Source organism: Anguilla anguilla, chromosome 3 (assembly GCF_013347855.1).
Source record: "Anguilla anguilla isolate fAngAng1 chromosome 3, fAngAng1.pri, whole genome shotgun sequence".
NCBI lineage: Eukaryota > Metazoa > Chordata > Actinopteri > Anguilliformes > Anguillidae > Anguilla > Anguilla anguilla.
Window position 1 is genome coordinate 33614071 of NC_049203.1, and position 26558 is coordinate 33640628.

The following is a 26558-nucleotide window of genomic DNA, read 5'->3' on the forward strand; positions in this document are numbered from 1 at the left end:
TAAAACAGTCATTATTTTACTATAGGGGAAGCAAATTAAATACACTGTCGTACAAATTTAGAGGGTTTACATATACTTTAAAATAGTTATTAAAAGATTTATTACTCTATATTCATCTAAAAGGCAAAATGCATAACCTTTATGTTAAATGTTTACTGCCAACACAGTAATATAACATGTATTTTATGGACTTAAACCAGGATGAAATTACTTTCAGGACCAGTCCTGATCCCAAAGGCTCCTGGTAACAGGCAACTCAAGGGGATATAGCATGGGCAGTTTTGCTTATTAATCTGAGACACTGCTGTGAAACTGAGATAATTTACTCATGCAAATAGCACAAAACAGTAACTGTACAATTGTAATGCTTGAGGAGAAAGAATTTTCTATACAGGATTTCTGAAGTCAAATAATGTAGTGAAGCCTCATGAAACTACACAGTAGTAAGCCATTACATTTAAAGAGGAAAGACTAATAGATTCAAAATAACAATTCTGTGATTTGGAAGCTACAGTAAATAGCTGACATTCTCCATAGAAGCTTAAGTAACTTTTTTTTTTAAATTCTACATTGTCTTACATTTTCAACATGTGATTATATTCATATTTTGATGATTGTATTGTAGTTAAAAAATACGACAGACCTGTACAATCCCACAAGGTTTCGATTGGGATGATTTTTCCTTGTAAAAAGAATTATTATTAAGCTTATTACTGTGTCTTTAATACAGTATTAAAACAGTCATATTAAAGACATAGATCTTTTGAAAAGTCATTTAAAATTTTCTTAAAATGCCACACGTACAATTCCTTTGGAAAACAAAGAAAAACTATATTTGTTTTGCTTGATACCAATTTCTTGAACAGTCACTTAAAAACAACTGGAAATGCTGTTGTTAAAAATATACTCCTTGATCAAAGTAATTAGGTGGACAGAAACTTTTGTCAAGAGGACAAAGAATCTGAGTGATTTTGTTTTGCATATAGAACAGTCTTAGCAGGAAAGTAATTATAAAAGAAATAATAGCACATTCAGAAAAGACAGCATTAAGGATGTGTCTGAGTGATGTTGTTCAATAAAGCTACAACCACTGTATGTCACATTCAAACTGCACATGGAATGTCAGTCAAAGCACTAAGTTATTCAAAGATTACATTTCACAATTAGCGGCACTGTCAGCATTAAAAGCACACTGTGCGAGTGTTTCAAGTCTCACTCTGTCTCTCTCTCACACACACACACGTACACAACCAAACATAATGCAAAGTCAACATGCCTTCCCACCTCTTGTGCAAAATATAAAACACAGTAATGAAAGTGCCTTGTTCCTCCTATGCCTCTCTCTTCCAAGTAGTGTTTAAAAAGATAAAGTTAAAAAACAGCCATTTTATAAATAAGCCAGAAGACATGCTTCAGCTGGGATGCCTCATTATCGAAGCACTGTTAACCCATTCAAAACATCCCATCACCATTCACTAATTTTTACACAAAACACACACACACACATACACACACATCAAATAAACACAGTACATGTTAGAACAAAGGAGAAAAAAGACACTTCTGGCAAAACCATGAGGAGATGATTCCTCCTGCATCCGCATTCACGTCAAATGAGACACATTTGAACAGTGTTAAAGAGCAGTAATAAATTGCTAAACCACAAAGAAACCAATTCAGACATAAATACAGCATTTTCCCACATTGAGATAGTTCCCAAAGCGTCTTCCCCGTCCAGCTCCCTTGCCAGTGTGGCTCGCTGAGAAGGGCGTGACCCCGAGGCTCATGTGATCAGCTCCCTGAGAGCGTGGCTCTGCTCCGCCACTGGTGCAGGGGTGGCAGCCGGGGCGGAGGAGGAGGAGGAGGAGGAGCCCAGCCCGTTGGAGGTGGTGATGGAGCTGTGCTGGATGGCCCCTGTCTGGGGACTCCCGGGTGCCTCCTCGCAGGTGTCCTCCTCTTCAGCGCCTGGAAGATGGGCACAGCAACACATGCAATGCCATCAACCCTCCCACTCCGAAAGTTCACCTTCAACAGAATGACTGTTTGCCCCTCGTTTTCACAGTTGTGTTTGTAGGTGCGTGCCATCGCTGAAAAACTTTCCAAAATTTGCGCGGCCAGCCGTGGCTTGTTTGTACTTCACAGTTCACCGGCGGCGCTGCACAGATATGGTACTGAAGGACGACACTCTGTGTGTGAGTGTCTGAACAAGGCGGGGAACGGTGTGCCAACTGCAGCTCTGCCTCCCTGTGCAACGCCAGTGTCAATATGTGCCACTCAGTTGACCCTGGCATGTTCAGGATTGGACTCCAGACTGCACGGGGTCTATCTGGCTTGCACTATCCCAGAGCACTTCTTTCTATTCATTGAGTATAATTGGATGTAATGTGATGTGGTCTGTTTGACAAACGCTTTTTTTTTTCATTGCAGATAGTTGGGTTACTGCTCACGTACACTGACGCCTTTTAGATAAACTCTGCCCTGCATGCACTATGGACACCTGACAAAGACCTGTTTATCAAAATGTTCCTTTCCCTCCCATTGTTTTTGGGAATGATGCAGTATTGTGCTGCATAGTATTTATGTTTTTTGGGAGCCTGTTTTAGAGCATATTGACCATAAACATTCACAATGTCCGTTTTTGTAATTTATGCATTTGCTTGGAATTGACCACGATCTGACAGATGGATCTTCGTACAGCTGGACCTCAACTAGAGGAAATCTGTTACAACACGTTTCTAAGGGGTATAAACAGCAGTAGGGTACTGGATTTGAATCCTGTGTGCTAATTCTCTGTCACGCCTCTAGGAATATGCAGTAAGAAAAAATCCCACAACAGGAAAGACAGGCTACCAGAAAAATAAATATAAACACAGTCTGCTATTTCAAATGTGACTTTAAATGTGACCCCAAGAATTGGAAATATCAGCTAAAGGTTTGACTCCATTTTGCTGAATTTAAGATGTACAGAAAACAAACAATGCTGCTCTGCCATTTATATGAGAATGTGCCCGCCTGTGTGCGTGTGTGAGTGTGTGTGCGCATGTGTGTGTGTGTTTTATCACATCGTGTGTTTTAGTATCCTTAATTAAAGTTACAATGTCAATTTAAACCAACATCATAAGGCTACATTACATTCTTTGGCACACTGTGGAGTTTGAGTATCCCTCATTGTGTTTCCATTTGTTTTTTGTTACCTTGCCAACTACTGCAGCGACAGATGATTACAGCACCTGATCTTAATGATGCTCACACTGGAGAATATGCAAGACTTGGAGTCGAAATGCCACCAGCTGTTAGGCAGTTGCATTGAATTAATTGGATCCTGATGAAAAAAAAACCCTTTATAATGTACTGACTCATAAAGGAATACAGACCACCACAATAATTAATACCACTAATGATAAAAAGTCACTTGAAATGGCACTTGGTAATTAATGATTGGGTTTGGTATTTGAGAATGTGAGATACAGAGTCTTTTATGTAGGCTGCAATAAAATCTCATTTAAAAGGCCTTCTGTGTGCAACGTTTCCCTGAGCATTCTTACTGACTGGATTTTGATCAAATGATTTAGCACAAACGTATGTCAAAGCGCTGTAAATTATTCAGTCGTTTATCCCCGCATAAGGTCGGTCTCAGTGTAAATCAGACTAATTTCTTTGTTCTGTATTCAAATGCATATAATTACTCATGGCATTAAGTATAAGAGAGGAAGATGGGAGTATGGCTGATATATTATAATATGCAAGTTTTCAGGTTCCCAAGGCAGTGTTACACCTCTTTTTTTCTTTATTAATTTCAGTGCTGGTTTTCTCCGCAAGCAGATGGAGGCATAGGCATGCCAAGCAAAAGCGTGGCCCTGCTTGTTTGCAGGGCAGGCTGGGTAATTCCCTCCCACCTGCCATGGCTATATCTCAGCTGGATGATAAAGTGTGTTAACAGACAGGCTGCTGGAGCTGGGGGCCCCCAGGAGGCCCCTTCTCCTTGGCCAGAAAACTTCACAGGAGTTGAGGATCCCCATTTGAGGCCCCACACCAAGAGATAGTGGGGCTTTGAATTGGACCCTCCAATCAGAAGTATACCTCATCCTTTGGAAGAGGTGAGTAACCAGTTTTTTTTTTTAAAGAACACAGTTAGCGGGCACGCTCATTTACATAGTTTGAGCTGTATGAGCTCAATATTTCAGAGACAGTAAAGCACAGGGACTTAATGGTCCGCTCTTCATGGAGGCGGTTTACACGCCGCAGACGATCGAAGCCCATCTTTCATAAAGGGAATCAGAAATAGACCCCCACAAACAAAGTGAAGTATGGCCCAATTGGATCTCAAACACTTCCAAAAACAATTGAGCCAGTGTCAAATGAGCTGTATCGATGACAGCACAATCCCGCTCAGAAGCCATCAGTCCTAGCGTATGCGCGGGCCATGTCAGCTCTGGTTAACAATGGGCGTGTGTAATGAACAGAGTGGCGCCATAACCGCCTCTCACAGGGGGAGAGCCATGGGCTTGTCATACTCGCCATTATAATGGACTCATTTTGGAAACAATCATTGTCAATACGAGTCAGGGACGGACTTACGGAAAGCGTTAAAGAGGCACGAGACGCAGTTGACCGCGCTGCCGCGCGACTCAGCCAATCGGGGTGCCAAGTCATGGGCATGAAGCTGAGCTGACAAAAATCAATATTCTAAATGCTCGGCGGAACGGGGTATGGGGGAGGAGGGTGAGGCGGGCACAGCGGCATTGAGGGAAAGAAAGTATTGCTTGTTCTTTTAAAAGTGCTTACAGGCACTGTTTCAGCCTGGCAGCCGTTAAGTTTTACAGCGAGCACCTGAGGAACTGTAACTTGCAGGCAGCGCCCCCCCCCCCCCCCCCCAACCCCCCTTTCCACCCCTCTCGCTCCACTGACAGGGGCAAATTGAAATGAAGTGGGTGCATATGGCAGAAACAATCCACAGATTTGCAAATTGCACAACATCATTAAATCATAACGGCGAAAGATGTTGCACTGTACATTCCAGGTGCCCTCTGTCTGTGTTCGGAGGTTCAGTCGCTCGTGACATGTTTCTTTACGGTGAGCCAGGAAAAACAGCAGATGTGACGAGGTCTGTAAAAATGACCCAAAAGCAGGCCTAACAAGTGTCAGCGCAACCAAGTGCTGGAAAACAGGGGAAAGCGCTGACAAGAGGTCGACGCGCCAGCACTGCTGGGGTTTGCAATATGATTTTGAACGTGCAATAAACCCACCAGAGGAATTAATGTGGGGTAAAACGGAACATAAAAAAATGCTTCAAAGCATCTGCTGCTCATGTAAATCCCTGCACTCCTATGCAAACAAAAGCTCCCGCACTGTTCTATCTCTATATTCTGAGTACAAAGCTTTTTTTTTGGCCCAAACATCCGACAATATTTACCCTACAGGTGAATGAGTAGCGCTCAGTCATTGAGACCAGTGATATCTGTGTCCACCAATGGCATCTACCCGTCCAACAGTGTTATCAACATTTTCAAGGGTGATATCACTGCCTTGTTGACCGTGTCAATTTCACTGCTGTACATGATGTCACTGATGGATGTGTAAATATTACTGTTAGTCATGTAGATATCTTTGTCCACAAGTGGTCAGTATACATCCAGCAGCGATACCTACACATCCAGATCGATGGGAGCCACAACCACAGCCCCACTAGGTTATGTAAAAAGCACAGCTGACAAATATCCAATACTATGAACTTCAAAGCACTAAAACCATCCCAGATGTCCCTAGATGGGTCCCATTTAAATGTGATGTACAGTAAAAGATACCACACAGGTGCCTTTTACAAACAACTACACAGTTTCAAAGCCTAGGTTATTTCCTTAAGCTTTATTTGACATTAAATTTAGTGATGCCAAAATTATGAAGGGTCAAATTTTTGACAATTGCTAAGCTGTGTCACATTCATGACTGCCTACTACAAACAGCAGCTAATGATACCAAAACTACCTCTAAATAATAAAAATACTCTATAGCACCTTGCTGATAATTATTATTCAACTAAAAGAAAACACTTTGGGTCCTACAGTACTGGTAAAAATACTTTCCCAAGACACTATTCTATGGCTGTGTACAGTTTGTGCCCTTTCTTCTGTTGTTGATTCTCTGAGCCATTTTCGTCTGAAAAATGTATTTGAAGCAGTTATCTACCTGACAACGAGTGTTAATGTCATCATGTGATGTCAGTAATTTGGAATTAAGTACACAAGACAAAAAAGAAACATAAAAATGTATTATCCATTTTATGTAAAAAAAAAAAATACTGGACAAAGAAATACAAGTTCAAGCTGATTATAAAATTTCCAGCAGTAAGACACCCTTGACTGCTCATTTATGTTGGTAGGAGATAATACATATAAATTACATTTATTATGCCAAAAAGAGAAAATCCTGCAAAATATTTTATTAATTGTCAAACTCTGTTTATAAATGCAGTGTTACCATAACATTTACCAGTGCAAATACACTCAATGGTATTTCCGAAGAGTCTCTTCACTCAGACATTCTGAGATGACCCAGTTAAAAGTAAGGATGCTTTTGAGGATAAAGCTGTCTGTGTAAATGGACTGCAGACAGGAAATATAAGCTGTCTCTGGACAAGAACGTCTGCTAAATGTAATGTGATCTCAAGTTCCTTTACAGCATGGAAAATCCCTGAGAATTTGGGAGTTTATCAGCAGCTACATTCCTCAGAACTTTTCCCTTCACAAAAAAACAGCGATAATGCGGCCATCGCTCAGTCAGTTTGCGAGTCGCTGAGCCCGGGCGCGAGCGGGACGTGTTCCTCATGCCAGTTTCCCCGGGCTCGTTTTGGCGGTATTTCACGGCGGGCCCGAGGCTGGGGATAATGGAGCATTACTCACCGTGATGGCCCGATCTCTTCTGCATGGCGGTTACAGGACAGTCTTTATGAGCCAAGAGGAGCTGCTTCAGCTGCGCCACTTCATTTCTCAGCAGGGCCACTTCGCTCTGCGGGAGGGGAGAACAGAGAGGCCAAGCGCGCACACTCACTCGCGGGTCACACCTGACTTTCTTTTTTTTACGGCTTCTTCTGTGGCCTTCATGCCACGCCCCTGTGGCCCCCGCACCGTACCCCCATGTTACAGAGACAGGAGATTCTTGCAGGAGATGTGTGTGGGATCGGGTAAAAAAAAAACCACAGTCCTCAATGAACTCCAAAATATTTACCAATGGACCCCAAAATAGGCAGAGCCACGATGTATTAACAGTGACTCCCTGATGAGAACTGATTTCAGTGTGTCACAGGATGGCCAGGATATAGCCATTGCAGTACCTAATGTTGATATGCATGAGTCAGGATTGACAGCGTACAGTAGATTCAGGTCTGTGATGCCAAGTATTTCTCTCCTCTAAGACCTGCTTTAAAAGGCCCAGTCCAGCAGAAACTCTGGCCTAGTTTTAGTGTTTTTTTCTTTCAAAAGCAGAAATAGTCCCAAACCTGAACATCCAAGGCAAGAGCACTTTGGGTGAGACATCTTTACTCACTGTTCAAGTATACAAAATGCCCCTGGTATTGTTACTCCTTAATACTTCATGAGACCCATATTTCTCAGCGCTGAATGTGATGTTGAATGTTAAGTTTAACATATTACCAAAGATTTTGAATAAAATTATGTATTAGTATTAGAACTATGTATTAGTAGCTAAGGGATATGACTACGCCCAATTCTAATCCAGCTCCAATTCACAGGTTCTCTCAGGAAACTGAGATTACACTCATCTGAATGCACTCACAGTACAGGTCAAAGTCTCCTGTAATACACCCTTATTCTGTCTCTCTCTCTCTCATGACCGAAATAAGAGACACATGATCAGTACATCATTACATATGCCCCCTGTGATAAAGCGCTCATATTTCCACCTGTGGTGGGGGAGGAGACACATACTTTGAGTAGAAGGTAATAGCATAATGGATGCCGTTAGAATAAAGTACGATGCACTTCTTCAATTATGTTGTTCCAGGGATATAATTACGGCCCTTTAATAGCTGCGGACTGGCACATTTGTCAGAGGTGAACTCCTCCGATTGTCACAGCAACTTTGTAGATTCTGCTAAGATTTACACCCCACTGTCATTACAGCCCTCGGGGGAGTCAGGAATTCTGCATGCAGTAAAGGATGTGGTTTCGGGGGGGGGGGGGGGGGGGGGGGGGGGGGTGTGTGGAGGGAGAGGAGGTGTATTATTGTGAAGGTGACTTTATCAGGATCTAGCGCAGCCAAGAGCCGATGGAACATCCTGTGGCAGATTTAAGCGCTTTCTGTTCTCTTTAAAGGACCACGGCAGCCTAATCTATTAGTCTAAAAGCAGCCAATTTATTTGAATCCATCTGTTTAGGCTTGCTCCTCTTGGCACGAACAGACTGTTCGTGAAATACATTTGAACACAGCTGGCGAAGCCCCTATGAATTTCAACACCGCACCGTGCTCGCTGCCATTTCCCACGATGCACCTGCCCTGCACTGCTTCACGCTGCAAGCTTCACATCATCCTTCCCCAGCATTCACCAAACCAAAATGTTCTGTTGGTAGAAGGACTGCATGTGAAAACCAAAGACAGCAATGACTAACTAGCACTTGGCTGAACATACGGACACCCCCCACATCATCCATGTAGTTTGTAATACAAATTGCATGGCTGCTGGAATGCCTTGTGCGTATCTCCAGGCTTGTGCGTATCTTGTGTACATCATGGCGTAGCTTGATGTACTGCTGTGGATCTTGTCTACACACAAAGAAACACACACACACACACACATAGTACCCTACAAAATTATTCATGCTATATTTTCATTTAACTATTCATATAACTCTTGATATGAATAAGATAAAAAAAATGTTCTCCCGTAATAATGATTTTTTAATAATTATTTTTTTCATACTTCTTCCAAGTAAAAAAAAATTTATTCCCAAAAAAATAAAAATGATTATTTGCATCACAAAAATTCACACGTTTCCAGTACTTTGTGTTGCCTTCACAAGAGTGTTTTTGAGATTGGTGAACATATTGGGTGGGGGTCTTTGATCATCCCTATATACTGAATCATTCAAAATCCTTATGTCTGTGCTTGTGGACTGCCCTTTTAAATTCAAAACATGAATATTCAATCAGGGTTCAAGTCCAGACAAGGATAGCCATTGTAAAAGTGCAGTTTTGTGGTCAGTTAACCACGTCTTGGTTGATTCTGAGGTATGCTTGGGATCTTTGCCTTGCTTGAGTTTGAGCTGGCAGAGGAGACCAGGTTTCTTTGCCAAAATATTTATGTACTTGCCGGAATTCACCTTGAAAGAACTGACTTTAAAAGAGTTCCAGGACCAATAGATGCAAAGCAGTCTCATAACATCATAGAACCACCACCATAATTCACCACAGATACGACATCCTGTTCAACATAAGCATCCTTCTCCTGATGCTAAACGCCCTGCTGGTATGTGTGGCCAGAATGATCTATTTTGGTCTCATAAGAGCATAACACCTGATTCCAATGAAAGTTCCAATGCTGTTTAGCGAACTCCGGGCATGTATTATTTTGTTGATTATCCTCAATAGAGGCTTTTCTCTGACAACACTTCCAAAAATCCCATCATCATTCAAGAGGCGTCTCGTGACAGATTTGGAGACTTTGTGCCCCCAAGATGCGACCAAGTTTTGCAGATCTCTAGACTGTGGCCTGTCGATTATTTTGCCTCGCAAACCATCTGCCTCATTGTGCGTGTGTGTAAAATGTAAATACAAAATGCAAATGCATCCTCTACCAAGCAGGTTACAACTGTTCCAACTTTTAAATTGTTGACCTAAGAGTGGAGAGAGGAAGGTGGTACTTTTATTTTGTTTATTTTTTAGTAACCATCTCCTGACAAGAAGATCAACAATGCATTGTCTTGTTTCTCCTGATTTTTCTTTGCCTTTCCCAATGGTGATGAATGACACATGCACTTTACATGTGTGTCACGTCATTTTAATACCCCAGTGATACAGGAAACCATAAGAGGTCACAGAACACTTCCGTAAGCATGAGATGAACTTAAAAAAGTAGTACAGTATGTTACTCCAGATTTATTTTTTGTTGGGTTTTATTTAAAGTCATTATTAGTGGTGTGAATAATTGTGACAAATTTTTAATAGAAAAAAATTCTGAGAAAATGTATTAGTATAAAATAATATAATTTTATAATTAGGCTCATTACCTGTATTTCTGGATTGTTGTTTTATGTAGTCCTCTTTGGCCACTTTTATCAAGGCTTTGAATAATTCTGGTGTGTGTGTGTGTGAGGGTAATTTTTTAAAGTAAACAATTAAAAACGTAATACTGTATCCATTACGTGGATTTCGCATATTTACATGTGAGGTGATACTAAGGGAAAAGATGTAAGGTGTTCTATGCAATTGGCCATGGGCTTTTTTGTAGGATACCTCACAGCTAACATACTATTTCATTGGCCGACTGAATTTCTCAATCAAAGGCCGGAAAATATAAGGAAGCGCAAAGGCTCATGTGCAGTGCAGCTTTCTGCACTTGCTCTCCATTCTGTCTCCGAGTTTGACGCCACAGACCAAAAGTCATGAAATAGTTTTGTGAATAAAGAGAATGTGTGAATATGGTGCTTCCCATGAGCCCCAGAGCCTCCGCCTGTCCTGACAGCTCATTAAAAAGCCAGTTAAGGATGATGCCCAAGTAATCACGGATCATTAAGGCCCACTCCGCTGATCGGCTGGGTCCCGCGTGCTGGGGCAGCAGCTACCACGCCAGCCTCGCCACTGATTAATGCTTTCATACATCCAACACTTTCCTTCCTTGACATTCAATTTTTGCCACCAGTCATGGCATCCTTCACAGTTAACAGCTTTCGATACCCCCCCCAAATCCCCAACCCCAACGCTTTCATCCTCTACCACTGCTTTAACCCTTCTCTTGCATGTGGGCTACAAAAAGAAGGCCATTTGTATTTTTAAAGCAATATATTCTTACCTCCTCGCACCCATCCCCCTTCTGCCCCTCCCACGTATGTCTCTCCCTAGTTTAATGGACAGAGATGACAGCACACAAATAAACAGCACATCTCATTAAATTGTCTGGAACGCCAATGCGCCGTACCCTGGCTCGCACTTATCAACAGAGACAACGGTTACGTGAACTGTTTCGAACTTGTCAGCATTAGATCCTAATTGCTTTCTGCAAAATGAAGGTTCAAAAAGACACGTTTCCCTGGGAGATTTTTTAAGGCCATCCTGTGAGCCGGAGAGACGGGGGAAGTGGAGACACGCTCGCGCGCCGATGACATCTGGAGATACGTCTTTATTGACAGCGAGGTATCAATGTACGGGCCTGGCGCACCGCCGCTGTCATGCCGCAGCACTTCTTAATCGCCATTAATGACTTCATCACAGTGCGAGGAAAGAGGAAAAAAACAGACTCGCACACAAGACACGCGCAAAATGAAAGGCTTTTGCCCGGCGGAGGACGGGTCGCTCTCTTGTCGCTGTTACCCATAATGCCTCAACAAGAGAGACGGCGGGTCGTACCTGCAGCTGCCCATTCGTGGAGCTCAGGTCCTCAGCCTTCTTCTCCAGAGACTGGACCCACACCTTCCTCTTCTGCCGGCAACGCGAAGCCGCCGCCCGGTTTCGCTCCAGGAATTTGCGCCTCTTCTCGTCCGGGTTCTCGCACGCGGCCCGGCGACGCCTGCCTCCGCCACTCGGGCCGGGGTTGGCCGGCGGGGCTGGGGAGGCCTGCCGCAGGCAGGACGGGAGAAGCCGACAGTCACAGCTTGTCATTACGTTTACCTGAAGCCATGCTGCACAACACAGACTGGTGCAGCAGCATCATGTAGCAATAACACATCTCGTTATTTTCCTCATCACTTAATTAGATGTGATTTCCTTATGTGAGTGCAGTCTGACGATGATCAAGATTCAGTCTTGATCTTATTTTATTTTGTTTTTGATAGAAAGGAAGAGAACTACACAGTCCCATGAGATCATCTGCCATTTGTACTATGCCTGCTAATGAGTGCATATCCATTGGAAGTTTTGACATTGACACACTACTTAAAACTGAGTGGTGACTTATGAAGACTTGCCTTCTTTCACACACACACACACACACACACACACACACACACACACACACGCACACACCAAGCAGCCAAAACCGGGCTGTGTATTTGAAGCTCACTTCCTTGTCCTGTTGAGAGATGTTGATCACTAGCACCAGTCTGGTGGCTCCAGTATAGATGTTTCAGCAACCCATTTCAATGTAAGTTGGTGGTAACAACACGGTCAAAATACGAAGTAAATAATGTTTTCCGACAAAAACATGTAGTCGCAATAGGTGTTTTTTCTTTGTCTATATCTTGCATGTGCCGAAGTTACTGTGTTATTTGGACATGATTTTTATATTTTGCGGACAAATGAGGGACTCACTGTGGACTGAGTCACTGTATCTCACGCTTAGTGGATATCTGGACTTCATACCCATATAAAGTCCCCCCCCTTTCCCTGCTGCGCAGTCTCTTGCTCCAATTTGTACAATATGGCGGCACCCACAATCTGGATTTCCCAGGCTTCAAAAACGCTTTTCACCAAGCCAATGGAGAGTCAACGAGTGACATGACAGTGGCATGGTCCATATTTTTTCTACAGTCAATGGCACACACACACACACACACACACACACAAACGCATACACACACACACACACATACACACGTTCACACACCACACATGCACAGACACACGCTCACCCATACACACACACACACACACACACACATATGCAGTTGCTTACAGGTGCTTCTGTGGTGGAGGAGGCAGGCTGCTGGGGACAGGGCTCCTCGGGTTGTGCCGGGGGTGGAGTGTGGGTCCACATATCACTGCTCTGAGCCTCGCCTGTCCTCCCATTGGTTAACTGCGGTTGCTGCTGGGTTAGCACAGCTTTGAGCCTCTGGGGGATTGAAAGAGAACAACTAATGACAATAACCTGTCGAAAAAGTGTTTACGCGCATGCGGTTCAGTCAAGGCCAAAGCTGAATCATAAATACAAATAATCCACCCATTATACAAGATACCAAGATACCAAGATAAGATATGGCTCTGCATTCAAATATAAAATTTGCTAGATTCTGCCATTTCAGAGCAGCCAGGCAGTGGCACAGTAGTTGTGGTCTCATCAGAGGCATTTCATGAAAATGAATATGTTTTGTTTGGTAATACTATAGTCCATGTTAGAAGATGGGCAGGGCTTCTGCTGTCCTGACCACAATGGGAAGCTCATTCTACCACCAGGAGGCCAGAACATACAAGAGACGTGACCAGGAAGTGCAGGAACAGAGGGTGGGAGGGGCCAGGAGCCCAGAGGTTGCAGAACAGAGCGGTTTGGCTGACGTGTGGGGTCTGATGATCTTTTTAAGATACAGTGGAGTGATCCTTGTAGCTACCAAGGTCATTTTAATTTGGTGTGAGCTGATATTGGTAGCCATTGGAGAGAGATGGAGGGTGTAGATCAGATGAGCACAACATAACATAATAACATAATGATGAGAACAGGCCATTCAGCCCAACAATGCTCACCATTTCCCCAACTAAATTAGTGCCCTGATTACCTACAGATTAGATAGTACCTAACACTGTATCAAGCCTAGTCTTGAGTTTCTGCCTCTACTATGTGACGACCAGCAGTGTTATGGATCAGCTGCAGGTCTGAGGGCACAGGTAGAGGAGGCACTTGTAGTAGTCCAGATGGAAAATGACCACATCCTGGACTAAGAGCTGGGTTGAGAAGGCAGTGAGGAAGGAGCTGATGTTGTACAGGAAGAATCTGCGAGGCGAAACATACCACTATGATGTTCTCAGTGAGGGACAGTTTGTTCCTAGTAGATGAAAAGGTTGACACTATGGTGCCGGTTAAACAGAGGCAGAGACTTGGGAAATACAGCATGGCAGTTTTAACCTAACTGAGCTTCAGGCAAGGGTTTGTCATCCAGCTGGAGATGCTGAGATGCCTGCTGAGACCAATGTATCGAAGGGAGAGGAGAGAAAAAGCTGCGCATCACCAGAATAGCTGTGATTATGCATGATTGATCCAAAACTTTGGTTGGGCTTTGAATAGTGAGTGCTAAGTGCCCTTAGGAAAAAAATTCTAATTTTGACTGCCCAGATGAGGGAAGCAAGATGGCTAAAACAGACGTGGGTTCTAGTCATGTTCCGTGGAGCAGTAGCAGTTATGGCTAATTTCCTATTCCCTGAAGGAGCCAACAATATCTAGCCACTTGTCAGAGGAATGCTCTCCCTCTGGGTGTTATGTCACAGTGTCCCACATGTGGAGAGCTCTGCTTCAGCCTCTGCTGTGACTGTGCTTCACCTAGCTTAAGCCACAAGAGCAATACAACGTCATTAACCAGAGACAGGCTGTCAAAGGGGATACACACAATATCCACACATGCATATAGACGGCAGTCCCACTGGTAATTCCAGACGAACAAATCAAGTGCAACGGATTTCATTTTTTTAATCTCCGATTTTTCTTGTAAACGCGAAATCAAGTCTTAATGAACGTTAAAAATTATCATTAGGTTACTGAAATATATAGCCAATGTCACCAGCACACACACTTTGCATGCTGTCACCAAGGAATATAAAGTTGACAGCGAAGAAGCTGCCAAAACCAACAGCATGAAAGTATGTGCAAACTATCCTATCGAAGCGAGCGAGAATACATTTTGTTAAAAAAAAACGGGAGGAAAAAAAACCGGGCCATATTATCACAGCTCCCTATGCCAGACCAATCTGTCTACCAAATTTGTTTGCCGCGTAATACCCATCCAGATTCTCTTCTGGCTGAAACGAGATATTATTCTCCTGGAACGGACTGCGAAGGGAGGGGAGAAAAACAGTCGGATCCATATTTCATATCTGCCATGGAAACCTCATCAGTGTAATAACCCTCCTTCTCAAGGGTGTTATTCCACCATCTGCTGCTATATTACTTATCTTTATTTTGCAACTAATTAACAGCATAATCTTCTAAATTCAGCAAGTTAATTATCATTATTGTGGTCTTTGCAGCATCATCAGTCCTTGTAAAGTGGCGCCTGTGCACCCTGGAGAGAGGCGGAGAGACGGGGGAAGGGGGGGTGTGTGTGCGTGCATATGCGGGGGAGGTTGGGTGTGTGTGTGTGCGTATGGGGGGGGGGGGGGTTTCTTGACGTGGGCTCATTAGGTGTTTGCTGATGAGCGCGGCGCTTGTGGGGGGATGGGTATGGGGGGGGGGGGCGCAGGTCAGGGAGGATTCTGCTGAACAAAAGGTTCCATGCCAGGCGAGGCTGACTTAATGTGCCTTTCTGAGCGTGTGCCAAGATGCCCCAGTCAGCTCTCGGCGGAAGCGCCCCTCCGGTTGGCCCCGGCGGCGGCCTGCTGAGCACGCCGCTGTCTCCGCGTTTGTCATCTCCGCGCCCCTCGATCCCGGCAACCCCCCCCCCCCCCACCACCACCACCACCGCCCCCGCCCCCTCCTCCCTACCTTTCTACCCTCCCCCACTCTCTGCCCCCCACCTCCTTGGGCTGGTTTACCTGTTAATTTCACAAGAGTGTCGTGCTGCGAACACTTACGCTTTTGTGGTACGCAGTCCATCACCGTGCCACCAATCTCCTTTACACCTCTTCATATTCCCGCCCCTCAGCCATCGCTACTGTTGCCGCGTCAACGTGTAGAGGCCGCAGCCTTTGCCACATCATGCAGGCATAATCCGCTGGTTTATCTCACCGCGAAAACAATTCTGGAGCTACTGAATTGCGTAGGTTTGCAGTTTGATAATGGTGGACAATGCAAATAGCGATATCTGCTGATTTATATCAGCAGCTGATTGGAGGAACAGTGGCAAATGACCATTCCTCAACCCGTCCCTCCTTAAAGGTATACTATGCAGGATTTCTTTCCTTGCTTTGCTCATGTGTTTACAATTAAAAACATTTCCTCCTCTATTCTCAACCCCACCTACACCCCCAAGATAATAAAGTGCACTTACCAACAAAACAACTAAATAGATATTTTAGCTATACTATCTAGATATGTCAGTAATGTTATAACATCATATTGCAGACTGTTGGAATGAAGTCTCTTTCAAACATGCAGCAATAGATGCATTCATAGCAGTCAGGCAAACACAAGTATGCCAAAATGCCTGACTGACATATCCAAGAGCAAAAACTCCCACTTCGTTGTCATATGCAGCAAAGTTATGGGGTATCTAGCTTTAGCTTAGTGGTGGAACATACCTACACTAGCCACTGCTAGCACAGCAACACCAGGTCTGTTCTAGCCTGCCTGGAAGCATGGCAACATTCTATAACATAAAAATGCATCTTTACAAACACATCAATTTACTGCCGCTTTTACTAAATTTATTTTTACATCCGTACATAGACTAGCTTCATATTTCTATAGCAGCGAAGTCGTATGCCTCTCCCGCCATGTAGCTTGATGGGAGGCCGCCTTCCCCCTTCAGCAGATTGGGAAAGTAGACTAGAAAGCTCCAGACTGCAGCCTACCAGCCAATAGCTGTGGCAAAGAGGCACACAACCTATGATAAGAATTTAGTGAAATTTGTATAATACAGACCACGGATATTGGTCTGTAGTAGTCGAATGGCACTTGTATCTGGAAAAAAATACCTAACGTTGCCAAACAACTGAATTTAGTTAGCTAATAAAGGCAACTACCCAACATTACCGAACACTGACCAGCCACTTGGTTATCATTTCTGCGCCTAACCCAACTGAAAATGCACCACAATAGCCAATCCATACACATTACCTCTTCTCCTTCTTCTTCTATTGGCCACATGCTTTTCAGACACAGCCCACAAAGAATAATGGGTCATGCCCAGAAATGTCCCAATGACTTTTCATACTAACAAATACAGGTAGATAGGCAAGGACTGGGCAGACATGCACACGGACACAGATTGCCAGTGCATCATAGTAATGACTGAGCATGGTTGTTTTATAATATTAGCCGGGTGAAACTCCTGCATAGTATGGCTTTAAGATAACGTGGAGCCAAACTCATCACCACATTCAGGCAAGATTATTTTACCTACACACACCTAAAAAACACTTGCAGTAATACCTGCTAGAAAAAAAAAAAAATCATACCATTTCCCATGGATGACAACAAAAATACTACTAGAGTAAGAGTCATGTCTTTATGTTGTGTACTCACAGAAACCCCAAGATAATAATGTTTATATTATATCAATCCAAAAGTGGCAATTGTGTTTTTGTTTCTTAGTTTTGGAAAAGTCTGCTTCAAGGGAAAGTGAAGCCCCTTCCCAAAGGCATAATATAATTTGAACAAAGAACAAAAAAGAAATACAAAGCGTAGCAATCCAATTTAAGCTCTTTCTAAACAGAAGGTTCTGCAAAATCTTGATCATTCATCTGAAAGAAAAATATTGGAGGTGTGTTCTACTTTAAACTATGATAAAAAAATGGTACTCACTGTTTATTACAAGCAATGTACACTAAATAAAGGCAAGATATACAATTCTAAAAATAATGCTATTCCTTCATTTTCTGCCCTCATTAAATTAATAAGACTGATACACACCCAACATAGCAATTAAAGTAATCTATTAAAGTGCAAACCAGCATAGTGCAAGTTCCCAGGACCTAGGCAAAGACTCAGAAACATTTTTCATTTATTTTGATATTTGTCAGAGATAGTTCCCTCTACTGGTTAAATGAGGAACTGCACAACACTGTCGCTTCCAGTCATAGTCACCATAAGATGACCCCATTGTAATTTTTAGAACTGAGTTTACATGAAGGAGGAATATGACCAGTCTCATCTCACTCAGCACATCACCATGCTTCCTTGGGTATCATGGAGAGATTTACAGTGTTGTGGGCAAGCTGGGCTTGCGGCATATAGAGAAGGAGAGCGAATTACCATTTTGGCCTCTGATTGGATGGGTGACGGGGAGGAGGGTCCTGGGATTCCTGGCACATTAGGCATAACGGTGACGGGCCTGACAAGCTGACAGCAGAGACACAGGGAGACAGCGGCACACAGCAAATTACTCTCTCACAGTGAGGGCTGGCCCTCCCCCGGCCCCTCCCCCTCACACACCCAGCACCATCCACAGAGCTCTGCCTCACATCTGAGCCTCATTAGGCTGGATGTGCTGTTATTTTGTGGCGGCAGCGCCACGTGGAGAGGCATCACACACACTAATGAACAGTCCTGCCTGCTGCTGCCTGCCTGCGTGGAGAGCATATGGACAGAGAGGAGAGGACCACTGTGAGGGATTCAGGCAGACGCGCTGGACGACCAGAACACTGCCGCTTCACACACACGCACGCACACACACACACATCCTTCACACAATACACAGACACACATATCACTCAACCACTTTAAATGATCACACACACACACATACACACAAATTATTCTTTCTTGAGAGAAAAAGAGAATTTAACAGCAGGCTCTGATATACAGTAATAAATATGCTGTGACGCCTTAAGAATATAATCCTCTGCACCAGCCTGTTCACACACACACAGGCACACATACAGACACACGTGCACACACACACACACACACATACAGACACACTTGCACAGACACACACACACACACACACACACACACATACAGGCACACTTGCACAGACACACACACACACACACACACACATACAGACACACAGGGATACACATATGCAAACACATACACTTTCCATACAAACAAACATTCCTCAACCACAGGTGCCTAACGTAATGCATGAGCAGAAACACCAACACCCCCTTAGACACACACATGCACGCACGCACGCACACACACACACACACAGACAGCACTGAGATACTGAGTCTGCTCTTGGAATGAAATGTCCCAGATAAATAAAACTGAGCCTCTCTGGCCAGGGGCTGCAATGGTATAATAATCCGTTCATATAATAAAGCCACATATGGAGGGCATGAAAACCACATGCAGGATAAATACTGAATAAAAAACACAACAAGGAAAGAGAAAGTGTTCCAAACTTACAGGGATGGCAGTGGGAATATGTCCACTCGGGTCTGCAATGGCTGCTGGGAAGGTAAGGGGCATCGTCTGTCCATTAGGTAGCTGTAAGAGTACAGGGAAGATTCCGGTAACAGGACTGGAGGGGGAAAAGAATATGCTGGTTACATAACCACTAAGAATTTATTTAACAATTCAACAACTTTCTATCCCAGTGTAGTTTCCTTTGCTCAATCTGAGGAACCCAACTGTAATTATAAGCCGGCCCGCAACTTTCTTCTCTAAAACCCCCCAGCTGAGCTGTCCAGTTATCGCAGCACAGGACTGCCAAGTTAGCACAGCGGGTAGAGGTTGAATGCAGGTAGCTGGTTAACCTGGAGTCGCTCGCCCACTTTAAGGTGGGAAAACATGCTGAAAAAGCCTCTGTGCCTTGATTGCTTTATGGCTATGAAGTCCCTGGCACAGTCAGGATGTGACACCTTACACACTCTAGTGCATCACCTGGACATGCAAGGCAAGACCTAGGAAATCCCCTTCTAATAGGACACAAAACACTGTAAACAAAGTACTTTTTAGTAATATTCTCCAAATAACGACCCATAATTTTATTCACATTCTGCAGCTCCTTAAGAGAGGAACAAAATGATTGCATATTTAATGAATATACTACACTGAGAAGAGACATGTATGAAAATTATTAGAAAAATATATGACGTAATTTGGGGGGGGGGACAAGGTACTAAAAATGTACTAAGCACTAAAACTAGGAGAAAAAAAGGTAGAAATAACACATGTGGGTTACTTACACAACAGACCTACTTGAGGCTGGGACTTGTGTAATTACAGAGCTCGAGGTTGGTGATGGTAATGCTTGCTGTATTACGACACCGGTATCATTGCTTGCCAGAAGCACAGTCGGAACTCGGAAGGACTCAGTCCGAACTATGGTAGATGGTGGCTGTGAAACCAGCTCCAGAGAAATGTCCTGAAAGCATTATACAAATTACAGCTACATTAAACTGACAAGGCCACTGCGCTGGCCTAACGACAAGTCAACATCAGGAATTGGCTTTGTTTCCTCTTCTAAATTCCCCATTCAGAAAGTCTGTTTCTTTATGGCAAAGGTAGTAAAGTGGGTAAACTTACTGGACTAGCGATTTGGATGTACAATACTCTTTGTGTATAAATCTGCAAACCCAGTAAGAAGGCTGGTCAAACGTTTACAATATAGCCAGATTGAGTAACATATGCAAAAATCCAAAATCCAAGATTAAATGCAAAACTCATCAAGTTAAAATAGCAACATTAAAAAGACTAGGACCTTCCTTTGATAGTAAATCAAAATTCTCTGCTTCCAGGCACCCAACATGCCTATATGCTGGACACATATCAATCCTCCACTGCTACAGGTATTAAGTGTTTATAAGTAAACCAACCATAAATCATTTCTGTAACATTTACACACACCACATTCAACAAGGAATTGTCAAGCAATAAATATCACATGGTTTGAGAGAGATGACATTTTAAACTACCACTCATATCACTCATTCAATAATCAAAGTTTAAAACACAATAAATACAAATATTTAGGCAGTAGGTCTAACAGCTACACAATGTCCCCAGCACAGTGTGTTTCTTATATTTCATCCACAGTAATGAGCAGGTGAATTTCTACTCCTACAGAGGAATCCAGGTCAGAGAAATGAGTACATCTACTGTATGGTTTCTTTGTGCCGTTTTTTTTGTGTATGTCAGCATTACTAAAGTGGAACCCTTTATAAATGTAAATATTATATCCCTCTTATTTAAGAAGGCCAATGCCATTGACATGACCATTATACCCAATCTATTCTAGAGCAGAATGTGACGGTACCAGGCTCAGCAAAACAAGCTCAAGTAAAGAAATCAAATTTGAACACTGCGCTCTTTAAACTGAGTTCACCTGATGTGCAAAACAATGATTTTGCATGGAAAAGGCTGAGCTGCATGCATACAGAACCACAGACTTTACTGCGTAAGCTGCAGTGCTGTGCTTCACCTTTTCATCACAGGTGGTAGACTCTGGGCGGGGCAGGGGGCTGTCTCGATGGGTCTCCACTGCTGAGGCTTCCTCCGATTTGCTTCTTAGGAGTGGCAAAGCAAGTGGAGAAAAGTCTAAGGGTAGCTGAGAAACACCACACTGTATCAAACGACAATTAAAAACTAGTGGCGCAAAACCAGCTATGTGTACTGGAGGGACTATGCTCTAATGATACAATGCAGTGCAACTGTCCTTTAGAGACAATCTTTAGATGAAGGCTTACCTTTCTGATATCATCCTCTGTGGCCTTTTTGAAGTCATGTTCGAATGGACTAGTAAGTTCATTGAACAATCCCACTTCTTCACAATTCTTCAAGAAACGAGTAGGTGTTGGAGTTTGGTCTGAAACAACACAGGTCTCACATTAAGTGAAAGAGGACATGATTCTACATACTAGATTCAGATAGCCTACTGTATGTGAATTTAATTTGCATGTGTGTTTGTGTTCAGTGCTGCAACCTCCACTGTCTATTTTGGAGAGCACAGACAAACGTGATCTCTTCTAAAACATATAACGTCAAGCCGCTGGGCCTTTTACCTCTGCAGTTCACCAGTTAATCTGACCAGAGACAGACTCTCCAACTGGCCAGACTTGGTCACTGGCGTACAAGGACATACGAACATGACCAATTATATAGTGTCCTGCAGGTGTGCTGGCCTTGCTAGCGCCAATTTGGCATCAGACTCTGGGGTGGATCCATTAAATTAAATGGTGCCTTAACAGGACTAGCCGCAGCATAGCCCAAGATTCAGATTTGTTTTCTTATTAAAAAAGTAAAACATGCAGCCTGACTCAAATTTGGAATTGAGGGTAACAATTCTTAAAGTTTGAGTTTAATGTAAATACCTCTGAAATTCATGTGAAAATTTATTTCCAAATATTTTCATTTGCAAAATGAGTGCTGCTTTGGACAATGTGGCCTTCTTGACTCACCTTGAATGGCCATTGAAGAAGGTAGAGTTCACCAAAATGTCAACTCAATCACTGGCATCAATTGATGTGGTGTAAAGCCTTCAATACTTACATTGGTGGCCACTGTCCCACAATATTCAGGACAATGTTCAGAGAAATATGTCATTTTTTACATCCATGTACGTTACATGCTCTAAATTATTTCAAAGTGATGGTACAACATCAGTAGTCAAAAAATCTTCCTTCCAGCATCAAACACACACCACTTCTCAAGCACTCAAGCTACCAGTGCCTGTCAGCATGACTTTGATCAAATCTGGTTGGTTAAACATAATTTGGTAAGGATAAACAAATTCATCAGCCCAAGTGAATTGAGAAACGATATGCCTGCCTGTTTTTAAGGCATGCAAGGACTTTTTATTAACTTTTTTAACATATGAGCAGTGGAAAGAGAAAGAGAAGACAGGTTTGTTTATGGTGGTTCTCTATTATTGTAAGTCAGTGAATCCATCAGCTCTTGATCTTTCTCAGTGCTCCTCATTTGTGCAAATATTACTTAATGCACACATGCTTTATGATAATACCATCTAGTGTTTTTATGGCAATGAAAGTAACTGTAAAAAAAATTGTTGAACATAGAAGTTTTTATGGTAAATGGACTGCATTTATATAGCGCTTTTATCCAAAGCGCTTTACAATTGATGCCTCTCATTCGCCAGAGCAGTCAGGGGTTAGGTGTCTTGCTCAAGGACACTTCGACACGCCCAGGGCGGGGTTTGAACCGACAACCCTCCGACTACCAGACAATCGGTCTTACCTCCTGAGCTATGTCGCCCCATATAACCTCCTTTCCCTTCCCCTTCCCCATGTTGATGCCGCTGCATTCAATTCTTGAATTTTGTGAATCATGTCAATACATCAGTTACTTATGTTAATGAAGCCTTATTTGGTACTTACCAGCAACTATGACACCATCATTGCGTGCTGGACCAAACTTCAGTGTCATCTCATGTTTGTGTTTATGGACAGCCAAATGATCTTCATTGGTAAAACGCTAATAATATTAGACAGGAAATTTGTTTAGAGAAACCCTTCTCTTAGAAAGTTACAAAACAATACAAATGTAGAAGTAAATATGTTTGGTACAATACATACCTGATTGCATCCAGGAATAGTGCATACAAATGGTTTGTCATCACTCATATTCAGAAAATCCTTTTATTCCCTAATTGTGACAAAAGTGGATATGAGTACTTCCCACACTTCAAAAATAACAACTGTATTTATTTTTACACCTTTTATACCTTGTTTTTTTCTTATTCACTATTTTGAAATGCTCAGTTTCACTTCTAGGCAATTGCATCAATATCCTTAGACAATTGGGTGAGTGCAAACAAGCACACACTATGCTACAGAGTGTGTGCCAACATCCACTTCATTTCACCCTGAAGTCCAGCATATGTGTTGGTGCACTCCATACAGTTTATAGTAAGTGTCTGAAGGATCAGAGTAGCTGCTGGTGCGTAATAAGACATTGCCCAAGCAATGGTACAGGCATTTATGCCCATACAGTGTCAGGATTAAATACCATGGCCAATAATGACCCCATGCATTGCCCATATGTTTAAAATGTAATATAGGTTGCCTAGTTTATGTTGCAATAAACTTTCCATATAGGCATCTGTGGAAGTGACTCACCAAAGCATGTTGTTGCAGGGCCTATGTTGGGCATGCTAAAAAACATACGTTTCCTTTTATGTCAGAGATGCCCAAATTATGGCCTGTTTGCCAATGCTCTGGATTGGCCCATGAATGGGATGGTAATTAAAAAATACATTTTACTAAAGTGATGTGCAAAACTCTGATTTAGTCCACTAAGCTCAGAACTGGGCATGCAAATTGCTTAGTGGCTCATCCTGTTAAAGGCATACTATGTAGGACTTCTTAGCCTGTTTACACAATAAAAAAAGTCTCCTCCTCTGTCTTCAACCCCACCCACCTGTGCCAAGTAAGTTACCCCACCTAAAGTAGTTAGCTGGATAGCTAGAGGTCACATTAGTACCGTGAAATGAGCAACCGTGAGTGACAGTAAGAAGGCAGATTTGATTACAGATTCATTAATTCCATTATGTCGAACGTAACAGGGGTTTTATCATTGGAACTTTAAATTTGAACATTTCAGATCCTCCCAAATGTCCTTATGTTCACCAGCTTCACACCACCGGTAACATTACTTACAGGTCCGACAGAAAACAAGTCAACTCCATGTCGCTTTGCATCCCCTTGGCCAACTTCAGCTGACGCCACCCAGGAAGAACAATTCCAAGGTTAACTCTAGTAATTCAACGAGCCCTGTCGGCTTGTCTTTTCGCTTTGCTATATCTGGACTTCTTTGCTAGCTAGCTCTGTAGCTACATCCACCCCTCCACACACAAAAAACAGCGGCACACCCAGAAATGTCCCAAACACATTTTAGAATAACAAATAAAGGTGCACGAATTCTGCAAAACTGTGTAGAGAGATTGCCAGGGCATCATAAATATGCCTAAGTGTGGTTATTTTACGATATTTTCAAGGCATAGCATGACTTTAATACACTGTTCTCTTGCATGGATGGGCCCCATGGTCCAGGATTGAATCTAGACTGATATGGCTGGTAGCACGACAGGGCAGCATAAAAATTGGCAGTAGTGTCACCCCACGTTAGGGTTCAGTCAGCCAGCATACGCATCTCATCTCTCTCTAGCAGGTCTGCTTGCTAAAGTTGCACTTGAGTCTTCCTCAAACTCGCGTTCGTACAAGTTTTCCCTGTGGGCTGAAGCGTGAAAAGAAGCTGGCGACATCACATGCTTCAGAGGGAAGTGCACCGTTTCCTGCAACAGACGCACCATGAGCACGGCCGTGCACTATTGGGCATTCAATGGGGAGACAATGGGGGGAAAGCATTAAAACTTTGGGCATGCCCACATTATGTTCATGTGCGGTTATTTAATATTGACACATTTATGGAGAGGCAGGACTGGAGATAGAGATGTGAAGGACTGTGCGTGTGTGTGTGGGTGGGGGGATTAACAACACTGGCAAAATCAAGTGGGACATGGTTAAGATAACTTTACAATTTTCTATTACAGTGCAGCTATCACTGCATTTATGTTCGTAGCAGAGCGTGATATCAGGAATATGTCCGTTTAAATAATGGGAAAATACCCTACAGTATATAATAGTAGTAAAAATAGTAATATAGTGATGAACTTAATAGTTTTTACTCTTGTTGTGGGAGGGTACTGGGATGCGTAAAATGTCATATTATTTTAAAAATTTAAAACACAAAAGGTACATTTTTCTAGTTTATAGCACGAAGCTGCAGAGATGTTATTTTGTAGCCATATAAAATACACAATGATTACGTTTAGATATCCAACTAACGCAGACTTGCAAATGAAACCCCGGAAATTAAATCCAATTGGTGGATAAAAAATGCCATCGATCTGAAGAATCAGGGAGTCCTCCTTGTACCAGGGACAGCGCCGATAATTTGCGGTATAGTTGTGATAAGCAACTTATTTCATGCCGATTAACGAAATATTAAATATGACCTAGATCAGTCAGGTGTCAAATGAGCCAGCGAATAGACATGCTGTGTGATTCGTTAAAACGAAAAGCTTAATGAAATGTCTTCTATAAATCCACACCAACGGTGACGCACAGACGTAGTACGAACATTATGCAGGAAATATACATCAAATACAGTGGGAACCGCTTCCCGCTAGCTTTCGCAGTGTTCAAAATCAAATTCAGCCAGGCAAGACATGCTCATTTACTTTACGTTAACTATGCTTGTGCCCTTTCACATCAGGTCAGCAAGTCATCCAATTGTAGAAGCTAGAAAATAGAAAACATTTACGTATCAAGCAAGCCACACATCGTACGGTGATCGTACTTGTTTGCACTCGATGCAGCTTGAACTAAGAAAACAAGCAACCACCGTCCCTTGTCTTGATTCGGGCTGGGCTATCAGCGTCGCCATATTATTAGCGAGTATATAGCAACCCTATTCATTCAGCACACGCTCTTAGTGAAGTTATTTTATTCAAAAGGACAGAACCTTATCAGTGCAGTGTTTTCACCTCACCACCACTGCCAATTTATATGGTCCATTTACACTTACCCGGTGCTGAACCGTTCTGCGGGCTAAATCCCACGGCTCTCGCTACATCTCGCGAGCACACCAACTAAAGCCTTCCCACTGCTCGCAACTTCCTACACGTCTGGGATATTGCGCACTGTATCGCGCGGGATAAACGCGATTTTAATAAAAATCATTACCAGAGAATACATAAAACAATTGACTTACGACGCGAATACCGGACAGTTAGGTGCAAAGCAACTTTGCCGTGTTTCGGATTTTACTAGGAAATCGTGCCAATGTCGTATGCACTCCCTGCAAGGGGAATTGCCAATCAAAATGACAAATAGCAGGG

General features: G+C 42.9%; 1 protein-coding gene across 4 annotated transcripts; it reads right to left on the reverse strand.

Moving 5' to 3' along the window:
* atf2 (activating transcription factor 2) lies at positions 1 to 26558 on the reverse strand. Of its 4 annotated transcripts, XM_035411405.1 has the most exons (12): positions 26246 to 26558; positions 23233 to 23302; positions 23035 to 23131; positions 21388 to 21506; positions 21123 to 21248; positions 19888 to 20066; positions 19106 to 19220; positions 18002 to 18088; positions 12842 to 12997; positions 11578 to 11784; positions 6900 to 7005; positions 1 to 1965 (listed from the first exon to the last, which is right to left on the reverse strand). In XM_035411405.1, exons 2-12 carry the CDS (start codon positions 23278 to 23280, stop codon positions 1784 to 1786), a joined length of 1422 nt encoding a protein of 473 aa, XP_035267296.1. In that variant the 5' UTR covers positions 23281 to 23302; positions 26246 to 26558; the 3' UTR covers positions 1 to 1783. The 4 variants fall into 4 exon arrangements, with proteins under 4 accessions (XP_035267296.1, XP_035267297.1, XP_035267299.1 ...); XM_035411406.1 differs by lacking the exons at positions 23233 to 23302; positions 26246 to 26558 and adding an exon at positions 22099 to 22200; XM_035411408.1 differs by lacking the exons at positions 23233 to 23302; positions 26246 to 26558 and having other exon boundaries at positions 21123 to 21207; positions 21388 to 22200.